This window comes from Phocoena sinus, chromosome 16 (assembly GCF_008692025.1).
Source record: "Phocoena sinus isolate mPhoSin1 chromosome 16, mPhoSin1.pri, whole genome shotgun sequence".
Taxonomy (NCBI): domain Eukaryota; kingdom Metazoa; phylum Chordata; class Mammalia; order Artiodactyla; family Phocoenidae; genus Phocoena; species Phocoena sinus.
In genome coordinates, this window is record NC_045778.1 from 69,189,946 (window position 1) to 69,209,175 (window position 19,230).

General features: G+C 51.3%; 2 protein-coding genes across 12 annotated transcripts in view; one reads left to right on the plus strand and one right to left on the minus strand.

Annotated features, from left to right (window-relative positions):
- The window catches only part of VWA2 (von Willebrand factor A domain containing 2), a 61,901-nt gene extending 50,085 nt beyond the window's left edge, over nucleotides 1-11,816 (plus strand). The window contains 11 exon segments of the mRNA XM_032608262.1: nucleotides 1,190-1,297; nucleotides 2,273-2,455; nucleotides 2,458-2,817; nucleotides 3,883-4,069; nucleotides 4,071-4,234; nucleotides 4,237-4,425; nucleotides 5,060-5,185; nucleotides 6,318-6,994; nucleotides 10,926-11,111; nucleotides 11,520-11,590; nucleotides 11,686-11,816. Coding sequence (XP_032464153.1) covers nucleotides 1,190-1,297; nucleotides 2,273-2,455; nucleotides 2,458-2,817; nucleotides 3,883-4,069; nucleotides 4,071-4,234; nucleotides 4,237-4,425; nucleotides 5,060-5,185; nucleotides 6,318-6,433 — 1,433 coding nt within the window. The 3' untranslated portion in view covers nucleotides 6,434-6,994; nucleotides 10,926-11,111; nucleotides 11,520-11,590; nucleotides 11,686-11,816.
- AFAP1L2 (actin filament associated protein 1 like 2) overlaps nucleotides 9,703-19,230 on the minus strand; it is a 98,528-nt gene continuing 89,000 nt past the window's right edge. For 4 of the 11 annotated variants that reach the window (XM_032608252.1, XM_032608259.1, XM_032608260.1 and 1 more), the window contains exons 12-18: nucleotides 17,795-17,940; nucleotides 16,828-16,939; nucleotides 14,381-14,620; nucleotides 14,122-14,296; nucleotides 13,671-13,826; nucleotides 12,037-12,251; nucleotides 11,598-11,920 (exon numbers count right to left, since the gene is read on the minus strand). In XM_032608252.1, the coding sequence (XP_032464143.1) occupies nucleotides 11,720-11,920; nucleotides 12,037-12,251; nucleotides 13,671-13,826; nucleotides 14,122-14,296; nucleotides 14,381-14,620; nucleotides 16,828-16,939; nucleotides 17,795-17,940 (1,245 nt within the window). In that variant the 3' untranslated portion in view covers nucleotides 11,598-11,719. Of the gene's footprint in view, nucleotides 11,008-11,597; nucleotides 11,921-12,036; nucleotides 12,252-13,670; nucleotides 13,827-14,121; nucleotides 14,621-16,827; nucleotides 16,940-17,794; nucleotides 17,941-19,230 lie in introns of those variants that run through there. The other 7 variants (XM_032608257.1, XM_032608261.1, XM_032608258.1 and 4 more) reach the window with 6 other exon arrangements.

The window sequence follows — 19,230 nt, forward strand, 5'->3', positions numbered from 1 at the left end:
ATCATAGTGGGTACCACACGAGGGATCCTAGGGAAGACTCAGTAGGTGATGTCCACCAAAGTGCTTCATCGGCTGCACAGTCGCAAGCAAACAGGAGGACTTTTCAACGCCGTTAAGACCATGCAGCCTGGCTTCCCACCGGGCCCTCGCTGCTCCTCCCCGGGGTCTAGTGCGTCTCACTGGCCCAGGAGCACACAGATCACACTGAAGCGTCTCGGCATCAGTGCTTGTGTAGATACGCTACTCCTGATGAGGTCGGGAGTCCGTCCCTCGGAAGCAGAGCCAGAGGCTTTGTGCGCGGGCAGGATGGTGCTTCCTGCCTGGCGTTAGGTGATCCTCTGGGCATCTTAAAGTTCCAACTTGGCTGGTCTCTGACACATGGGAGGAACTGAAAGTGGGGTTGTTTCTGCTCAGAAATTACAGCTCAAGGACTTACGGTTTTGGAACCAGTGACCTGTGTTTGAGTCCCAGCTCTGCCACTTTCCAAGTAGCTGACCTTCAGCACGTGACTTCTGTTCGTCAAGTTTCAGCTTCCTCGTCTGTGACGTGGCGGTTCACGGTAGCTGCTTCATCCAGTTGTATCAGTGAAGTGAGATCATACATGTGTAGCGCTTAGCACAAAACCTGGCCCCATAATAGCTGCTCAGTTAAAGGCCACTGTTGGTGCTGTTAATGAGCCCTCAGTTGTTTGCATGAAACTCCAACTGACAGAACTGCTGGCCTAGGAGCCCAGAGTTACCCTCGATAATTCCTGCCTTCCAGAAGTGTATACTTTAATTACAATCATGTGACCACCAAGTAGTAGATTAACATTTTTAAGGTATTGGGGGTTTGGACTCCTACATATAAATTTGGAGGCCGGGGTGTGGGGGGGTGGAAATTCAGTCCATAACACGTGTTCCCAGTATCAGAGCCAGGAGCCAGATCCCACTGGCAGAACCCCAAGTGAGCCTGTAATTTGCACGGGGCCTTACTGAGCCCACCGTTCAGTGTCTGGTACCACCTACACCCTAACCCCGCCTTACGTACCTCATTTACTTTCCTTTTCCTCTTTGCTACAGGTGTTGAGACTAATTTCCTAGTGCATCTGGGGAAAGGAAGGGGCTGGGCCCTGGTGGGGCAGGGTAGCCAAACCCCTTCACATCTCTGGGCTGATGTGCCAGACTGTTAACAGGCATCTCTCTGATAGGCCCCTGTGACTCGCAGCCCTGCCAGAATGGAGGCACGTGTGTTCCAGAAGAACTGGACAGGTACCACTGCCTCTGCCCGCCAGCCTTTGGAGGGGAGGCTGACTGTGGTACGTGTGCACAGGACTTCCCAGACTCTGTTGGGGAGCAGTGGAGCCGGGGTTCCTGCTTCTCACCTGCCACCCTTTTAGCTACTAGGTAGGAACTGGCCCTGGAGTTAGGGCCACCTGCTTTTCAAGTACACCACTGATCTGATGTCTCAAGTGATACACTGAGGGTTCCATGAAGAAGTAACTCAGGTGGTGGAGCTCTGGGCAGGACACGGCTCCTGGCTTCTTAGCTTTAGAATGGCTGCTGCTTGATCTGTGAGCATCGCAGAGCCCAGCCGCGGGCTGGAGCTGGCCGAACTGGGTCCTGATTCTGGGCTGAGTCTCTTCTCCCCTCTTCCAAGAAGAGGAGTGAGAAGCTTCAACCCCTTTTGGTTTTAAAACTGAAATGAAGATTATAACCGGCTTTACCCCCTACGGTTATGGGACTTTGAAATAAGATTCTTAGCACAATGCTTGACACGTAGGACGGGACTTATTAAATAGTCACTTTTTAAAAACTGTAGTGCTGGGTCAATTGGAGACTTATATGGGAAAAAAATATATATGTTGACTCCCTACCTCACAAGCTACACAAAAAATCAAGTCCAGATGGATCATAGATTTAAATGTAAAAGGCAAAGTTGTGAAGCTTCTGGAAGAAAACATAGGAGCATATCTTCATGATCTTGGGGTAGACAAAGATTTCTCAAACAGGACACAAGAAGCACTAACCATAATGGGAAAAAGTTACAGAAAAAAGTTTTTCTTTTGAAAGAGTGGTGAGATGGAGACACTTGGTGGGAGCCAGGGAGCTCTGTGTCTGGCCGTGGCTAACCCTGTGACCTGCACTGGTCACTAGGCCCTGAAGCCTCTGTGTCAGTGTCTCATCTCCCTCCTGGGAGGGAGGCGGCTCCGGCCCCACGTGGCGCCTGGGGGTCCCGGGTGGGACAGTGGTCTGCGTGCTCCACAGCACAACAGCCGCTGTGATCCTGGCAGCCCCGAAGCTGAGCCTGGAGTGCAGAGCCGACATCGTCTTCCCGCTGGCCGGCTCGGCGGCTGCCACCCCGGAGGGCTTCCTGCGGGCCAAGGCCTCCGTGAAGCGGTTTGTGCCGGGGGCGCTGAGCGAGGGCTCCCGGGCATGCATGGGCGTGGCCGTGCCCGTGGGCAAGTACCGGGACGTGCGGACCTGGTCAGGAGCCTCGACGACCTGCGCTTCGCTGGTGGCGCCATCCTGACAGGCCAGGCCCCGCAGCCGGCGGCGGAGCGCGGCTTCGGGAGCACCGCCGGAACGGGCCTGGACCGGCCCCGCAGGGCCGTGGTCCTGATGACTGAGGCGCGCTCTCAGGACCAGGTGGCCGGCCCGGTGCCTTTCGCCAGGGCCTTCGGGCTGCTCCTGCTGGGCGTGGGCAGCGAGGCCGTGCGGGCAGACCTGGAGGAGGTCACTGGTAGCCCGGCGCGCGTCATGATCTACGCCGGCCCGGAGGACCTGTGCCGCCAGATCCCGAAGCTGCGGGGAAAGCTGTGCAGCCAGCAGCGCCCAGGTAAGGACCAGTCCTGCACCGGCTCCAGCTGCGGGCCGGCCTCGCCCGACCCGGGGGCCAGCTGGCCAGTGGCAGGCCCTTCCTCCCTTTGGTAGCGACTTAACCAGGGCCTGTATTGGGGGCCGCAAGCACGGCCCGACTCTTCTGTATGCTAGCCTTGTGATGAGTAACTTCTCAGTTTACTGGTCAGTAAAATTGGACTAATAGTAGTACCTAGTACCTCCAGAGGGGCTTTTGTGAGGATTAAGTAAGGCAAGCACCATACACACTAGTACACAGTAAGCTCAGAGTGTACGCTCAGAATTGTAGGTATTGCTGTTTATTATTGTTATTTATTGTTGTTAATAAGGAGTTCTGAATCTTCAGTCTTTAGCTGAAATGTCGCTCCTCAGAGGAGCCCCGACCCCATCCTTACCCACCCATGCCGCCCCCGCTGGTCCCTCTCATAGCACCCTGCTCCTTTCCTCCGTGGCTGCTCACATAGTTTGTAATTCTTTGTTGGTTTCACGTTTGTCAGCCGATCAAGGACAGGCATTGGCAGTTTTGTCCACATGGTATAATTAGTGCCTTGTATACAGTGCACGGCACGTGGAGGGCACTCGGTAATGGCACAGATAAGGCCCCGGAGCTCAATGGCTTACGCACAGTGGACGTTTATTCCTCTCATGTAACAGTTCAGAGGTGAGCGGCCGGGGCCAGCAGGGTGGCTCGGCTCTCTTGTGGTTCCACCTCTAACTCCAGGGTCACTGTTTCTCAGACAGCAGGAAGAGGGCAGAGGGGAAGTGGAAGGCGAGCAGCTTCCTTTTGAGGACATAACTTGGAAATTGCACAATTACTTGCAATCACAACCCATTATATAGAACTTGTCATGTGGCCACGCCCGGCTGCCAGGGAGGCTAGGAATGTGGTCTAGCTGAGCATTCACGTGTCCTGCTACCATTCTAGGAGAGGGTGGAGGACGGATACTGCAGTGCACAGACAGCAGACCGGCTGACCTGGGCTCCGCTCACCCCAGAGCAGTCCTCACTTTGCTGCCCGCTGAGGTCCACTCTGCTTGTTCTGCAGGCTGCCAGGCCCAGTTGCTGGACCTGGTCTTCACGTTGGATGCCTCGGCCTCTGTGGGGCCCGAGGACTTCACCCAGATGCAGAGCTTCGTGAGAAGCTGTGCCCTCCGGTTTGACGTGAACCCTGACGTGACACAGATTGGCCTGGTGGTGTATGGCGGCCAGGTCCAGACAGCCTTTGGGCTGGACCCCCACCTCACCAGCGCTGTGGGCCAGGAGCCAGGCCCCCTACCTGGGTGGGGTGGGCTCGGCAGGCACGGCCTTGCCGCACATCTATGACAAGGTGATGATGGTCCAGAGGGGCGCCCGGCCTGGTGTCCCCAAGGCTGCGGTGGTGGTCACGGGTGGGAGGGGGCAGAGGATGTGGCCGTCCCTGCCCAGAAGCTGAGGGACAACGGCGTCTCTGTCTTGGTGATGAGCGTGGGGACCATCCTGAGGGAGGCACCGCAGAGGCTCCCACGTCCCTGGGACTCCCTGATACACGTGGCAGCCTACGCAGACCTGAGGCACCACCAGGACACGCTCATCGAGTGGATATGCAGAGGTGAGTGGGGGGCGATCCACACCCTCGGGGCCGCCTCCAAGGGAGGACCTCAGCCCGAGCCTTCATGTACATCATTACAGGGACAGTAACTCCTCCCAACTGCCGGGTGCTTTCCACATGCCGGGCTTTATGCTAAGTGCCACACTCAAATGAATGTCACTCACCTGACATTTAAGGTGCAGGTAATTTAACACAGGCACCTCTTCCCAAACTTGGGAATGTATGCACCCCACTTAAAAAGAAGACGTCATTAGGATACCCATAGGACCCCGGGTTGGCACTGACCTCGGTAGGAGCAGACACAGCCAGGACAGCCTGACTCCAAGCCTTCCTTTTGCCAGTGACATCCTTTCCACTTTTTAAAAAGCATGTGGCCGTGATAATAACAATAAGCACTGCTGCGTGCACGGCCCGCCCTAAAGAGGGAGTCTCTGTACACGTGTAGGAAAGCTGGGTGGAAGTCAGGTCTTCGGCCATGCAGTATGGGGCCCAAGTAACCTGTAGCTCAAAGGCCCACGGGGCCACTAAGATGTGTAAGACTGCTCTGGTGGCCTCGCCTCTGCACTGGGCTCCCTTAGAGCGGGGTCTTCGGGGCCAGCCCAGGCTGGGTCTGCTGGTACGTGCTCCCTGGCAGAAGCCAAGCGGCCAGTTAACCTCTGCACACCCAGCCCGTGCATGAGCGAGGGCACCTGCGTCCTGCACAACGGGAGCTACCGCTGCGGGTGCCGCGATGGCCGGGAGGGCCCGCACCGCGAGAGCCGTGAGTGGGGTGCCTACGTGCACTTGGGAGCTGGGGTGCTGTTCTGAGTCCTGAGCCCCAGGGCCACAGCCAAAGGAGGCTCTAGGGCATCAGTGGAAGGAATCAGTCATTTGTTCGTTCATGCAGGAAACATTCAGTGGGTGCCTCCTACATCCCAGGTGCTATTCTAGGTGCAGGGAACAGAGCAGGAAGCAGGACAGAGAGAATCTCTGCCCTCGTGGAGCTTCCATTCTAGTGAGGGAGACAGCAAGTAAGTACAGCACGGAGGGTATTAGATGGTGCCGAGCACACACTCTGATTGATGAAAATTGATGACTGGGAGGGAGGAGCAAGTGGACCCAGACTAACTGAAAGGCAGGCAGAGGATGTGGTACCGGCTACAGGTGGGTGGGTAGATGTGGCGGAGGAAGTTGGTGGGAGTTCCGAGCGTTTCTTTTTTTTTTTTAAATGTTGAGCCTTTTTTAAATTTATTTTTATTTTTGGCTGTGTTGGGCCTTCGTTTCTGTGCGAGGGCTTTCTCTAGTTGTGGCAAGCGGGGGCCACTCTTCATTGCGGTGAGCGGGCCTCTCACTGTCGCGGCCTCTCTTGTTGCGGAGCACAGGCTCCAGACGCGCAGGCTCAGTAGTTGTGGCTCACGGGCCTAGCTGCTCCGCGGCATGTGGGATCCTCCCAGACCAGGGCTCGAACCCGTGTCCCCTGCATTAGCAGGCAGATTCTCAACCACTGTGCCACCAGGGAAGCCCCCGAGCGTTTCTGTTTGCTCAGCTGAGAGAGAGGATGGGGAGACATGGAGGTTGAGGAGGGAAGAGATCTAGTAACTGTCTAGGAGAGAAGGGGCCCAGCGTGAGGACGGAGAGATTGATTGTTGGGTAGCACTCTGGCCCACCTGTGGCCGCCGTTCATGAATTTAAAGTTAGAACAGCAGCGGCAGCCAGAGGATGACTCCCACTGGAGCCCTGGGTTTTCAGGCACTGGTAGAGGTGGGCTTCCTGATACCAGGCGTGATGTGAGGGGCACCTCTTCCTTGGCTTACGGAGTAAGAGCAAGGCATGATGGGGCCCGTGAGGCAGCTAGTTGGTTGAGAAGAGGACTCAGACACTCCTCGTGTCCTCAAAGTTCACTTCTCTCCCAGGGACCTTGAGAGGAGATGCCCCCAAGGCACGTGGCCCCAGCCGAAAGCCTGCAGGAGGGCAGCAGCTGCCCCCCTCCCAGCTGCTACCAAGAAGGCCTGGGTCCCCTGGGCGCTGAAAGGGGGCCTGCCCTCAGCGGAGCATCCTGTCCCGTGCGGTCCTTTGCGTGTCTGCCTTCAGCCCTGTCCAGAACCCTCCTGCCCACTCTCCTGACCCAGGGAGAAGGCCCAGCTGCAGACGGTGCTGCCTAGGGACACAGTAGCAGCTGGTATCGCCCCTAACGACGATGTTGAAAGTTCTTCAGGTGTAAGTACTTACTTTGCTGACCTACTTGAGCGCTGCTGAGCTGGTGTCATCTGCCACCTTTCCCCTGAGGAGGAACAGAGGAAACTGGAGACTTTTGATGGCCTGTTTAAAGCTCACTTTTCCCACAACAGATGCTAAGTAGAACGTTGTTGGGACAGTCATGCCCAACAGAAGGCAGTGATGAGAGTGTCACTCGGACCCCCGACGTGATGGCACTTCAAGATGGACAAAGGGTGGACCTTGAAACACATCTTTCTCCTAAGATGTCCCAGAGGGATTCACTCTTAGTTTGAAAAGGGGCCTGAGTGGCAGTTGTGACTTGTTTTGGTGACTGGATCCGCGTGTGGGAGTTGGAAAGGCCCCAGACTGGAAGGTGAGTGATTAACCAGCTGTTTGGCCTTGGGGGAGGGGCTGAGTGTGCAAACGGCCCTCGTCTCGAGGGGCCACGTGAGCTGGTCCTGGGCACTGGGCAGCATTCCCTTCGAGGGGCTTCACAGCCTTCACTTAGGAGGGTTAATTGCAGGGTGTTTCTTGAGTGCTCGTCTTACTCTGCCCTTTGGGGGCAAAAAGGAGTAGAATTCTTAAACTCAATATAGAACAAAGAAACTTGGAGGAGTTTTGTTTTTTTAGGCATAGATCTTATTCTGCTTGGTTTTAGGTTTTTTTTTTTTTAGACCTGGTTTTGAAAGGAATATTTCAAGAAGTATAATGTTGGTTATTTATTTAACAGGAGTTTTTGTACCTAAATGGCAAAGAGGCTTAGTTGGAATTTTTTTTGGTGAACCAGATATTTCCTTACCCCACAGTATTTAGGAATCAGTTCTCCCCCTGGGTGGTCGTGTTGGGAGTTGGGTTTTTGGTAGAAGCCTTTGTAGATCTCTGATTTGAATCCAAATACTTTATCACAGTTTTTATTTTTAAAGTAAATACCTTAATGTGATGTTTTATAGGCAAACATTCAAGGCTACCTTGGTTTAAGTATTGCTTAGCTTTAAGAACTTTAGGATTTCTGGTGCAAGAAGAGTACTTGAAAGGTCATCACCATGGTTCTGTGAGACGTTGCAAAGTCCTGTGTGCCGAGCACTGTGCATGACAGTCATTTGCGTTCAAGGGATATTTTCATTCCTATTATTGCTTTTGCCTTGGCAGAAGGTGACATCAGAGCAGGGTCACATGCCCACCTGGCAGGTGCTGATAGGTGATGTCTGAATTTACATGAACCCCGTTATATTAACAGCAGTTTAATCGTTTCATAGTGTAGGCTTTTTGTCTGGTTCAGGGCTGACATTTTGATGTCCCATTTGAATTGGACTTAAAAAACCCCCCACAAAACTGTGGTCCCTGGGCTTACATATCAAAGGCTTTACTGTTTCTATTTTTAGGTCCCAGCCCTTGAAACTTTACCTTTTCTAGTGAAGGTGTGACGAGTTCAACCCTTTTGGGGTCCCAGTAGCGGCAGAGGGAATTCCTAACAAGATAGCCTTAAGTGATCTTTTCCCAGCCAACCCTTTTTCTTTCTTTTAAAATAAATTGGCTTTTAATTACACATGTACTATATAAATATGTTCTCCTTGGAAAAACTTAAACACTGCAGATAGATCATAAATCTTTTATTTTCTCCAAATGATCCTTATTCCAGCCAACTTGCTAAATGCTCTAGTTCTAATAGTTGATTATTTGATTCTCTTGCTTTTTTAGAAAGACAGCATTTACAAGTACTAACAGGTTTGTCTCTTCCTTTTGAAATCTTACACTGCTTTTTCTTGTCATCTTGCATTGTCTAGAACCTTCAGAATAATGTTTTAAGAAGTAGTGGTAACAGCATGCATCTGGTTCTTGACTTGAAGGGACTTTTTCATCATTATGTTCTGTGGATTACTTGATAAGGAACGTTTACTTCTATTCCTAGCTTACAAAGAGTGTTTATTAGGAGTGTTGAGATTTGTGGTTTGCTTTTCTGCTTCCTTTCAGAAGATGTTCTTTCACATTTAATCGGTTAATATGATAAATTACCCATTAGTATATTTTCAGTTGTTGAATCACCTTTGATTTCTTGGATGAGTGCTGTCTGGTCGCAATACCTGATTCTTTAAGCACTGTTGAATTTCATTTGCCAATACTTTAAAGCTTTTGTTCATCCGTGTTCAAAAATGAGATTTTCTTTTGCGATATGTGTTAGCATAGCTCTGATACAAAATTCTAACTTTCTAAAATGAAAAATATATAGTCCTCAGACTTTCAAGCTGCTATATTCATAGTGTTTTCTTGTAATTTAAAAAGTCTTGTCAGTATCTGTACTTAAGGCCTCCTTTTCAGTTCTGCCGTTTAATACTGCCCTTGGCTGTCTTTTTATTGTATTCGCCTTTTCAATGAGCCAGAAGTTTGGTTTTGTCATTTTTTTTTAATTTATTTATTTTGGCTGTGTTGGGTCACCGTTTCTGTGCGAGGGCTTTCACCATTTGCGGCAAGCGGGGACCACTCTTCATCGCGGTGCGCGGGCCTCTCACTATCGTGGCCTCTCTTGTTGCGGAGCACAGGCTCCAGACGCGCAGGCTCAGTAATTGTGGCTCACGGGCCCAGTTGCTCCGTGGCATGTGGGATCCTCCCAGACCAGGGCTCGAACCCGTGTCCCCTGCATTGGCAGGCAGATTCTCAACCACTGCGCCCCCAGGGAAGCCCTGGTTTTGTCATTTTTAAAACCAGCATGTTTATGCTATAAACTTTCTTAATTATTACTACTAAGGCAACTTTCCAAGTACTGGTACCTTTTTTTCCCCCAAGAATTATTTAGGAGTGTGTTTAATTTCTAGGAGTACTGATTTTCAGTCACTTATGTATGATCAGCCCCTAAAGAGGTTTCCCTTGTGTTAATTTTACTATTAAAATCTTCTTTCAGCCTTACCTATGCTACTTGATTTAAGGAGGCTTAAAGTCTCCTGCTAAGATCCCACCTTGTAGTTCTACCAGTTTTTACTGCACATAGTTTGAGGTTCAGCGCATAAATAACCATGATGTTTCCCCCCTTGAAGCAGAAGTCTACCAGGCCTTGCCCCATGTCGTTCCATGAAATACAAGAAAATCCAAAATACAATTAACATTTTATTAAAAAAAAAACAACAACAACTAACTCACCACTTGGGACACCAAGTGTTTATGACAAAGGAAATAAATGCCCTGGGATTAGAAAGACAGTAAGACTCAAAAGACCTTTAGTTCTCAGGAACCAGTGTTAAAGAACTCTGATTCAGAACCCCCAGAAATGAGGCTGAGAGATGACAGGTGAAATGTTCCAACCTGTGTTAACCAATGTGTTCCAACATGTGTTAACCAGTGCCATCAGAAGAGAACAGGCAACACAAAGAACGGCACTGCCAATTTTAGGAGAAGAAAGAGACCACCAGAAACAAAACTCGCCCCTTTTTTCTTGGAAAGGGCCTGGACATCGAGCACAACTTAAAAAAACAGGGACTAAGAGAACATTATACTAAGTAACTCTTCTCTTAGAAATTGCCTCACCGCAGGACTGAATCTGTAAACACAGGGTAATCTTGTTTCTATGGTAATGTAAAATGTCAGTTAAATCTCAACAGACACTTTTCACTGTTCTAAATTACAGGATTTGAAACATTTTTTTTTCTATGTAATACAGCATCACTTAAAATTTTATTTAAAAGCAATTGGTTCTGGCCTGCTTTAGCCTGAAAAAAAGTCTTTAATTTACTGGGAACAGTGCCTCAGCTTGGTCCCAAATGTTTTCCCCGTTACCATTTCTCAAAAAACCATAGATGGCTTTACACAGTTGAAGACAAGGACGGTTTAACCCCTGACACTGCTAAGAATCAGATAGGGGTTTAGACCTTCTCAATCACCAAAGCCATGTGACCAGTGGGACAGGGCCCTGCTACCTTAATTTCTCTTCCACCAAAGTCTCCACATCAGAATCTTTTCACTTAAAAAGCTTGATAAAGCAGTTGCTGAAAACTTTAAGGAAGAAACACAGAATACCCCTAAATACAGCAATGTAATGTTTACAACCAATAGATTTAGGTCTCCAAACAAGTCTTTTTTGTTGTCGTATTACTTCCTTTGGCTCTGCAAAGGGACAGAGCCTCCTCTTAGCTGAAGTTTTCCATTTATAGAACCCCAGTCCTTCCTTTTTCTTGTAAACAGACTCACCCTTTTACAGAGTTGCTGCTTTAACGAAGACTGTAACGAAGCAGGATCGTCACCAAGGTCCATATTGACAGGAGAGTCTCTAGATGAAGTTTGTTTCCTAACTTGCTCCTTTCTTCTCCCATTCCTAGGGTACCATTCAAACACCAGCGTCCCCCCAAAAGAAGAAAGTTAGTTATCCTCCGTAGCCAACCTACATATTCCTAGAAGAAGCTAGGAATAGAGACGCTAATTAAGTAAGGTTCAACCCCTGCGTGTCCCCCGCTGCTTGGAGCACGTGTTCAGAGATTTCTGAGGCCCTGGAGCAGCAGAGGGAGGTGAGTGATGTCTGCCGTGGCAGTGGCTCGTGTGTTTGCGTGGATTTAATACTTAGTCATTGGTGCAGGTGCCTCAAAATATCTCCTGCAGGTAATAAGCAGGATAAAAATAAGGAGCAGAGTTTGCCAAAAACACAGGCAGCTCTAGGCATGCTCTTGACTGTATAAATAAGTCAAGGATTCATGACACTTTTTGTCTAGCCCTCAGGCAAAAACCCAGCAATGGGCATCTGCTCCCTGTTTACCCCTTTCACTGAGCCTTTGCCACCAGCTGGCCGGATGGCTTTAGGCAAATCCGACACCTGTCTGAATCTGCTGCTTTGGTTTTCATGGCAGAAGTCTTTCAGAGTCACTGAGGTTTTTTTTAATTGGAAAACTGTCCAGCCCCAGTCCGTCTCTGAACTGCAGCTCTCCCCCGGACTCTACTGGGAATCACGTGGCGGGCCAGTGCAGGGATTCACGCGCCCTCAGGCTGACTCGTAAGGACACTGAACCAAGCGCAAGCACCTTTCTGGTTGGTCAATGCCAAAGACACAGCAAAGCCCCAGCCCCTGCCTCTTCCTGCTGAGAGCAGAGCCCTCACTCGAAGCAGGAAAGTGCCACCCGCATCAGAAGGGGGCCCCCACCGTAGTGACAGTTCTGCTGTCCACCCGTGGCCCTGAAGGACGCCGGGAATGACCGCTTACCTTGGCTTTCTGGAGGACGGTGCCTTTGCCCGTGACCATGACCGACAGAGGCCTGTTCTTGAGCGCAGTTGCGGAGTTGACTGGGGTACAGTCCGGGGCAGGAGTCGAGGGGGCAGCTTTGGGCTGTGGTCACAGGAGAGAGGGAGGGCTGAGTTCAGGGCGGGGAGGGTGACCCAGTCCCCAAGCCCAGTCCAGGAGGCCCTGCAAGCAGCTCAGAGGAACGCGGCTCCCGAACTCACCCGGGGGCTCACGTTCTCCAGGTGGGTGGTGTCTACAGTCGTGCCCAGCGTCACGGGCCCAGCCTCGGCCTTCTTCAGGCTGTCCTTCACCTCCACGATGCTGAGCTCCAGGTCCACGCGCCTGCGCTCCTCCACCCTGCACTCCTCGTCAATCTCCTTCAGCTTCTCCTCCAGGCTGGCCGCCGCCCCCTTGTCTGCAGAGAGAAGCCAGTCGGCTGCAGGGAACAAACAGCCCTTCAGCCAGAAGCCCCACCAGGGGGAGGGCAGGATTCGCACACGCTCTGCTGGAACAGGACCCCAAGTGGCCCCGGACCACAGGTCTGGCTCCAACACTCAGGGCTGGGATGGGCCTCTGGGTGATGGGCGGCCTCCCAGCCCAGGTCCTGTGTCCGCACTCCACAAAGGCTGGGGAGGCCCCCAGAAGAAGAGCTCTGTCTTCACAAGAGGGCCTGAACCTGAGTCCTAAGTCCCTTCTGGTAGAGAGACTCTCAGTTGTTTCGATACCTGCTATTGTGACAGCGACCCCAAAGGGACAGAGGAGCTTTATTAATGACCCTTGGAGGATGGCTGGGCCACTGCAGCCTGCCCCACACGGTTCCCTCCATCCTTCTGGCACGTGTGCTGCTTCCCTGGGCCTAGTGGAGCAGTGGTCCTCAGCCCTGGCACCTTCTCAGCCCTGTTTTATGCTTCCCTCTTCACCCTGGAGTTCTCAGGTTGGTCCTACAGCACCAAGAAATGACGACTTATGAAGAGTCAACCCCAGGAGCTCGCTGCGCTAGAGGAAAGGATGGACGTGTTCAATATAGAATCCTAAGCAAGGGCGCCTGCTAATGAGGAGGAGTGATGAAAGTGTTCTGAAATCGACTGTGGTGACGGCTGCACAGCTCTGTGGATGTACTGAAAACCACCTGTAAGTGGGTTATCGTATGGTCTGTGAATTCTCTCTCGCTAAAGATGTAATATTAAAAAAGCAAAAAAACCAGTGGGTCACTTTGTGCCCCCATGACCTTCCACCACCAATCATGTTATAAGCTCCCCAGAGAGCCCAAACCTGTTAGTGTGAGTTTGCAGTTTAAATATTAAATGAGCCCAGAGTTACTACTCTGAAAACGAAGTCAAATGCTGCTGAAAGGTCTTGGGAGAGACAAGGTGCTAGGAAACGGCTGAAGAATCATATGAAGATGACTTGGAAAATAATCTACAAGGATTCAGATTTCTTTAAAATGAACACAAACTCAAGGTGCTTGTAAAGAAATGACCAGATGAGGCATTAGAGATGTGGTTACTGTGGAAACAATGACCCGGGGCTCCCGTCAGCCAGCCCAGATGGCAGGAAAAGACCTTGGCACTGCTTTAGAAGATGGGCCAAAAAATATTCATTTGTTTGAAGTGAGAATCAAACACTTCAGGTCTAAACACAATTTTTAGAGAATTTCCTCCTTTAACCAGCTTTTCCAGCTACGTCCTGGTACAGGACAGTGGCCCTTCAGACAGGCTGGAGGGGGAGGACTTTGCAGGGAGCATCCACCTGTGCCAAAGGCTGACGGGGCTGCAGCCCGGGTGCAGATCCGGATTCTTCCCCCGGAAAGCCCAGGCCCCTCCACGGGCCCTCTCTGCTGAGGGGGGGCCCTTACCTGTACACTTCAACAGGGTCTCCTTCAACTCGCGTTTCTCCCTCCGGAGCTGAGCCAGGTGCCCCCGGATTTCTTCCTTCTTCTTCTCAAGCCTCTCCTTCTCCTCTGTGTACCGCTTCACCTCGGCTTCTGTCCTGTTCTTGCCAAGTTTGATCTCTACAGACCCAGAGAGGGGAACCCCCGGGTCAGCCAGGCTGGCCCCTGAGGGCTGTCCCACCCCACTCTACAGGCTCAGACGGAACCCAGGGCTTTGGCAGTAGATTACAACTGGATGCCAGGCCAGCCTAGCACGGACAGAAAAGGAAATGGGGCCCACCCTTTCTTTGCTGTGTGACGTTGGGCAAGTCCTTCACCTCTCTGAGCCTCTGTTTCCTCATCTGAAAGGGAGGGAATTGGGCTAACTTCTCCAAGCCCTTTCCAAAACCTTCAACTCTTAATCTAGCACAGGCACCTGCATTGGTTGCCTTCAACCTGTCTTTCACAGGTGGGCTGGCCCCGGCTGGGGCGACGGGCACAGTGTCAGGGCAGCTCGGTGGGAAGGAGATCTTCTGCTGTTCAGTCTGGATTTTGACTGCCGTGATTCCCAGGGAAGGCTCCTCAGGTTCCTGACTCTCCTGCTGCATCTGCTTTGGGAGACAGCAAACAGGACCCAGCTGGCCGAGACACCCCAGAAGGTGAGGCCAGCTCACCTGCTGGGGGACCCCCTGTACCTGCAACTCGGGGTTCTCTGGAGACACCGTGAGGGGCTCATCGGGGGTGGGGTTCAGGTCTGCAGGGAGGGCCTCGGCCGGAGGGTCCGGCTGGGGCAGCGTGGGCGAGGGGGCCCGGGCCTGTGCACCGCCGGTGCCGTGCAGGGAGGACTTGACGGGCGTGAGGTCCAGGTATACGCGGTCGGGGTCAGGCTCACTCGGAGCATCTGTCGCAGAAGCAGCTTCCTCAGGGGCCTCCCCCTGCATAGGGAAGAGACAGGGGGCTTTCTCCACTGCCTCGGCTCCCTGGGCTCTGGAGGGGGCCCTGCCGCAGGTCTCCTGTCCCCTTCCTTGTGCCGGAGTTCGCAGGGCCTCCTTCCCAGGGAGCTTCCTGCTGAGCTGGAGTGAGAAGGCCTGGGTCTGCCGTTCAAGAGCTGGGGGACCCGGGAGACCGTACTTCACCTTCCCGACCTCACTTCCTCATCTGGAGAGAAGAGACTAGTAGTACCTCCGTATCAGGTGGTTGGGATTAAATGAGATAACCCACAGAGGCCCATGCCCAGTGAAGCAAACCTGCTGTCAGGGGGATTATTCCCCCTCCGCTGTGAGCCTCGAAGGCTAATGGTGTCTAGACAGCTACACGTTAAAAGAATGAGATAGAACATTTCCTCATACCACATACAAAAATAATCTCCAGATGGATTAAAGACCTCAGTGTGAGACCTGAAACCATAAAACTCCTAGAAGAGAACATAGGCAGAACACTCTTTGACATGAAGCATAGCAATATTTTTTTGGATCTGTCTCCTAAGGCAAAAGAAATAAAAGGAAAAGTAAACAAATGAGATCTAATTAAACTTAAAAGCTCTTGCACAGCAAAGGAAACCACTGATGAAATGAAAAGACAGCCTATGGAATGGGAGAAAATATTTGCATATGATCTGACCGACAAGGGGTTAATATCCAAAATATATAAATAGCTCATACAACTCAATATAAAAAAAAAATCAAAAAACAGGCAGAAGTCCTGAACAGACATTTTTCCGAAGAAGACATACATATGGCCCACGGGCACGTGAAAAGATGCTCAATATCACTAATTATTAGAGAAATGCGAATCAAAACCACCACAGGATACCCCCTCACACCTGTCAGAATGGCTGTCTTCAAAAGCCTATAAATAACATGTTGGCAAGGATGTGGAGAAAAGGGAAGACTTGTGCACTGTTGGTGGGAATGGAAACTGGTGCGGCCACTATGGAAAACAGTACAGAGGTTCCTCAAAACAGTAAAATAGAACTACCATCTGATCCAGCAATTCCACTCCTTGGTATATATCCAGAAAAAGCAAAAGCACTTATTTGGAAGGCTGTACACACCTCAGTGTTCATAGCAACACTATTTACAGCAGCCAAGATATGGAAGCAACCCTAGTGTCCAACAGATGAATGGATAAAGAAGGTGTATGTCTGTATTATATACACACACACACACACACACGGAATATTACTCAACCATAAAAAAGGATGGAATTCTGCCATTTGCCGCAATATGGATGAACCTAGAGAATATTACGCTTAGTGAAATAAGTCAGAGAAAGACAAATACTGTATGATACCACTTGTATGTGGAATCTAAAAAATAATACAAACAAATGAATAAAGCAAAACAAACAGATTCACAGATATGGAGAACAAACTAGTGGTTACCAGTGGGGAGAGGGTAGGCGGGAAGGGCAAGATAGGGGTATGGGATTAAGAGATACAAACTGCTATGTATAAAAGAGATACAAACTGCTATGTTGATAAGCAACAAGGATAGATTGTACAGTACAGGGAATTACAGCCATTATTTTGTATTTTTTTGTTTTTGTTTTTGTTTCGCAGTACGCAGGCCTCTCACTGTTTTGGCCTCTCCCGTTGTGGAGCACAGGCTCCGGACGCGCAGGCTCAGCCGCCATGGCTCACGGGCCCAGCCGCTCCACAGCATGTGGGATCTTCCCGGACCGGGGCACGAACCTGTGTCCCCTGCATCGGCAGGCGGACTCTCAACCACTGCGCCACCAGGGAAGCCCCTGAAATAACTTTTAATGGCATATAATCTATAAAAATACTGACTCACTGTGCTGTAAACCTGAGACTAATATAATATTGCAAATCAGCTCTACTTCAGTTTTTTAAAAAGGCTAATGGTGTTGCTGCTCCCCATTCCCACCGCCACACCCCACACCCCTGGCACTGACCAGGGTGGTTAACCAGCTGTTTTATCTCGACAAGTCCCCAAGCCAGGCAGATGGCACTGCCCCACAATACAAAATATGACCTCGTTGCGCCTCGGTTTCTGCACTGATGGCCCTGAGGGTGACCTGGAGTCCATTCCTCTTAGGGACCATCTAACGATCTCTGGCGTTGAGGCTTGGCAGGAAGAGGATGGGCAGCCCCAGGCTGCAGCCCAGCCGGCGCCCTTACCACAGCCGTCAGCTCTGACACCTCCACGTCATCATACAGCAGCTCCTGGTGATGCTGGCTGGGCAGGCCGTCAATGTAAGTGTTCGGCTCTGAGAACTTTCTCTGCATCAGTCTGGGAGACACGGCAAAAGAGGGTTCAGGACAGGGTGCAAAAAGCCACCAGTCTCAAAGGAGTCATAACAATGAGAGGTGCAGAGAAATCTGTGGGCAGTGCAGGCGGCCTGGGGACTAGCTCTGACCTCATTTTAAAGCAAATTCATTTATTTAGTGGTATCTCCTCCCTCTCTCCCCAGGGCCTTCTTACTAGAACTCCTGGTTCCAAATTTCTCTTCCCGAAAAACGAACTTCCCTCGCCCCGTACCCCTCCTCTTGCAATCCTTTTGCCATCTTCTCGCCCTGATTTCTCCTTTTCAGGATCTCCTTCCAACAGCAGCAAAACCCTTTCTCGCTTCATCTTCACAATACACTTGGCCAGCACAGGCCAGATGCCTTCCCCATTTTGGCTCAGCCGGCCTCTACCCATGCTACTTCTGCCCCCCAACCCAGGACCACTTCTCCCCGAGTCCCAGTTTGCTCATCTAGGAAGCAGAAGTACTACCCCTGCCCTGCTTATTCCAGGGTGTGCTGGGACCCAGCGATGGAGCCATGGGAAAGTGCTACCTCCACAGAAAGGAAAGCAGAAGGCCAGGAAAGGCGCCAACTCTGCCTTCAGGAGCTGGATAGCGTCTCATGAGAGCCAGGGATGCTGTGGCTGCCCCCGGGCCAGAGGCCTGGCTCAGCTCTTTGCTGGGCCTCCTGCAGGGCTGCTCCCTGGCCCTGGCCTGCCTGCTGCTGAGTAGAACAGGGACCACCCTGAGTTCCCAGCTGCCACCCTGCTCGACTGACCACCAGAGGCCAGCCTGGGCCTCGGTCTAGAAGCATAGCTGGGAGTGGGAGGGTGCAAAGCAGGAGGCCCCTTAATACTCACAGCAGAGAGGTTTTGGCGGCGCTTACGATACAGGAAACCCTGTCGGCATCCACGTAGTCGTAAGTGAATTCTTCTGGGTCTGTCTTGGAGCCCGACTCAGAAAGCAGGAGGCCTAGCCAGTGGCCCATTTCCTCGGAAGACTTGGCCTGGGAGGAGGCCGAGAGGGACATGAGCAAGGCTGGAGTGTGCTGCCTGGTGCCCCCACCCCTGCCCTGATGCCCACCCCGGGCAAGGCCTCTGGGAGCACTGGGGTCATGCTCTTCATTCTCACTAGCATATCCCATCCCCCAGGGACCCCCAAATGATATTTCCTGCTACTACTGACACCCTGGTGCCACCTCAATGATGCTGTGGACATTTGTCCCAAGTATCACGTGATGTTTATAAACATGTATTTCTGGGGGGCTAATGGACCGGGAGAGGACTGTTAAAATGTATGTATTTTAGGTCGACACCTCTATTTTATGAATGATCACATTTCAGTTTACAACCCTAGTCCATTTATACAAGACTACCTGGATCCCTAAGAAATAACAAAATTCAAATCTATTTTTGTTTATGGTTTCAAGAGTCAGGATGTCTCATACACGTTACACCAGGTCAGCTGGCTCTGACAAATCGTGAGCTAAATTCCGGTGAAGTTGGTGCCTGATTTTCTCCAGGGGACAATGCATTCTAATCAAATATGTATTACACAGTATTTCTATTAAAATGCCAACAGGGTTTCTGGGCTTTATAATGAGAAAGAACTGGGAATTCTATAAATACTACAGGTTTACTTTCATGAGGAAGAACAGTCACCATGCTGGCATTACACCGCACCGCTCTGCCCCCTTACTGCTCTTTTCTCGCTATCAGAGGGGCAGCTAAAAGTGCAGTTTGACGTTTAGCTGGTTTCCTTTCCCCACTCATTTTCGAGTGGATTTCTCAATACAGCTTTTCACGGGCTGCTTCTAGTTCCTGCTACCACCATCCCTGCACTGGGCGATGGTAACAGCTTCCTAACGGGTCTCATTTTATCCCTTCCTGTCCCCCTCTCCTCCGTCCCCCACCCAGCAGCTGGAGGAAGAATCTTGGAATCCAAACCTGAACACGCCACCCTCCCTTGAAACCCTTCAGGGTCTCCCACTGCTCTTAGGATCAGCGCCCCCGTCCCTCCCCACCTTGTCCCACAGGCTTTCCCTACACCAGCCCCCATCCGCCCAGCACGCAAACTTTCCTACCTATTCATGGCGCCTGCCCCACTGCTGAGTGATTACTGAGTAATCAGTTGGACAACCACTGAATAATATCTCACTCTCGTACTAGCATGTAAGTTCCACGGCAGGGAGTCTGTCTTGTTCACCCTATCACTGTGCTGAATAGGTATCTGTCAACGGGGTGGATGGATGCAGGAATGAATACAAGCTTGTCCCTGGGAAGCAGTTGGGATGTGG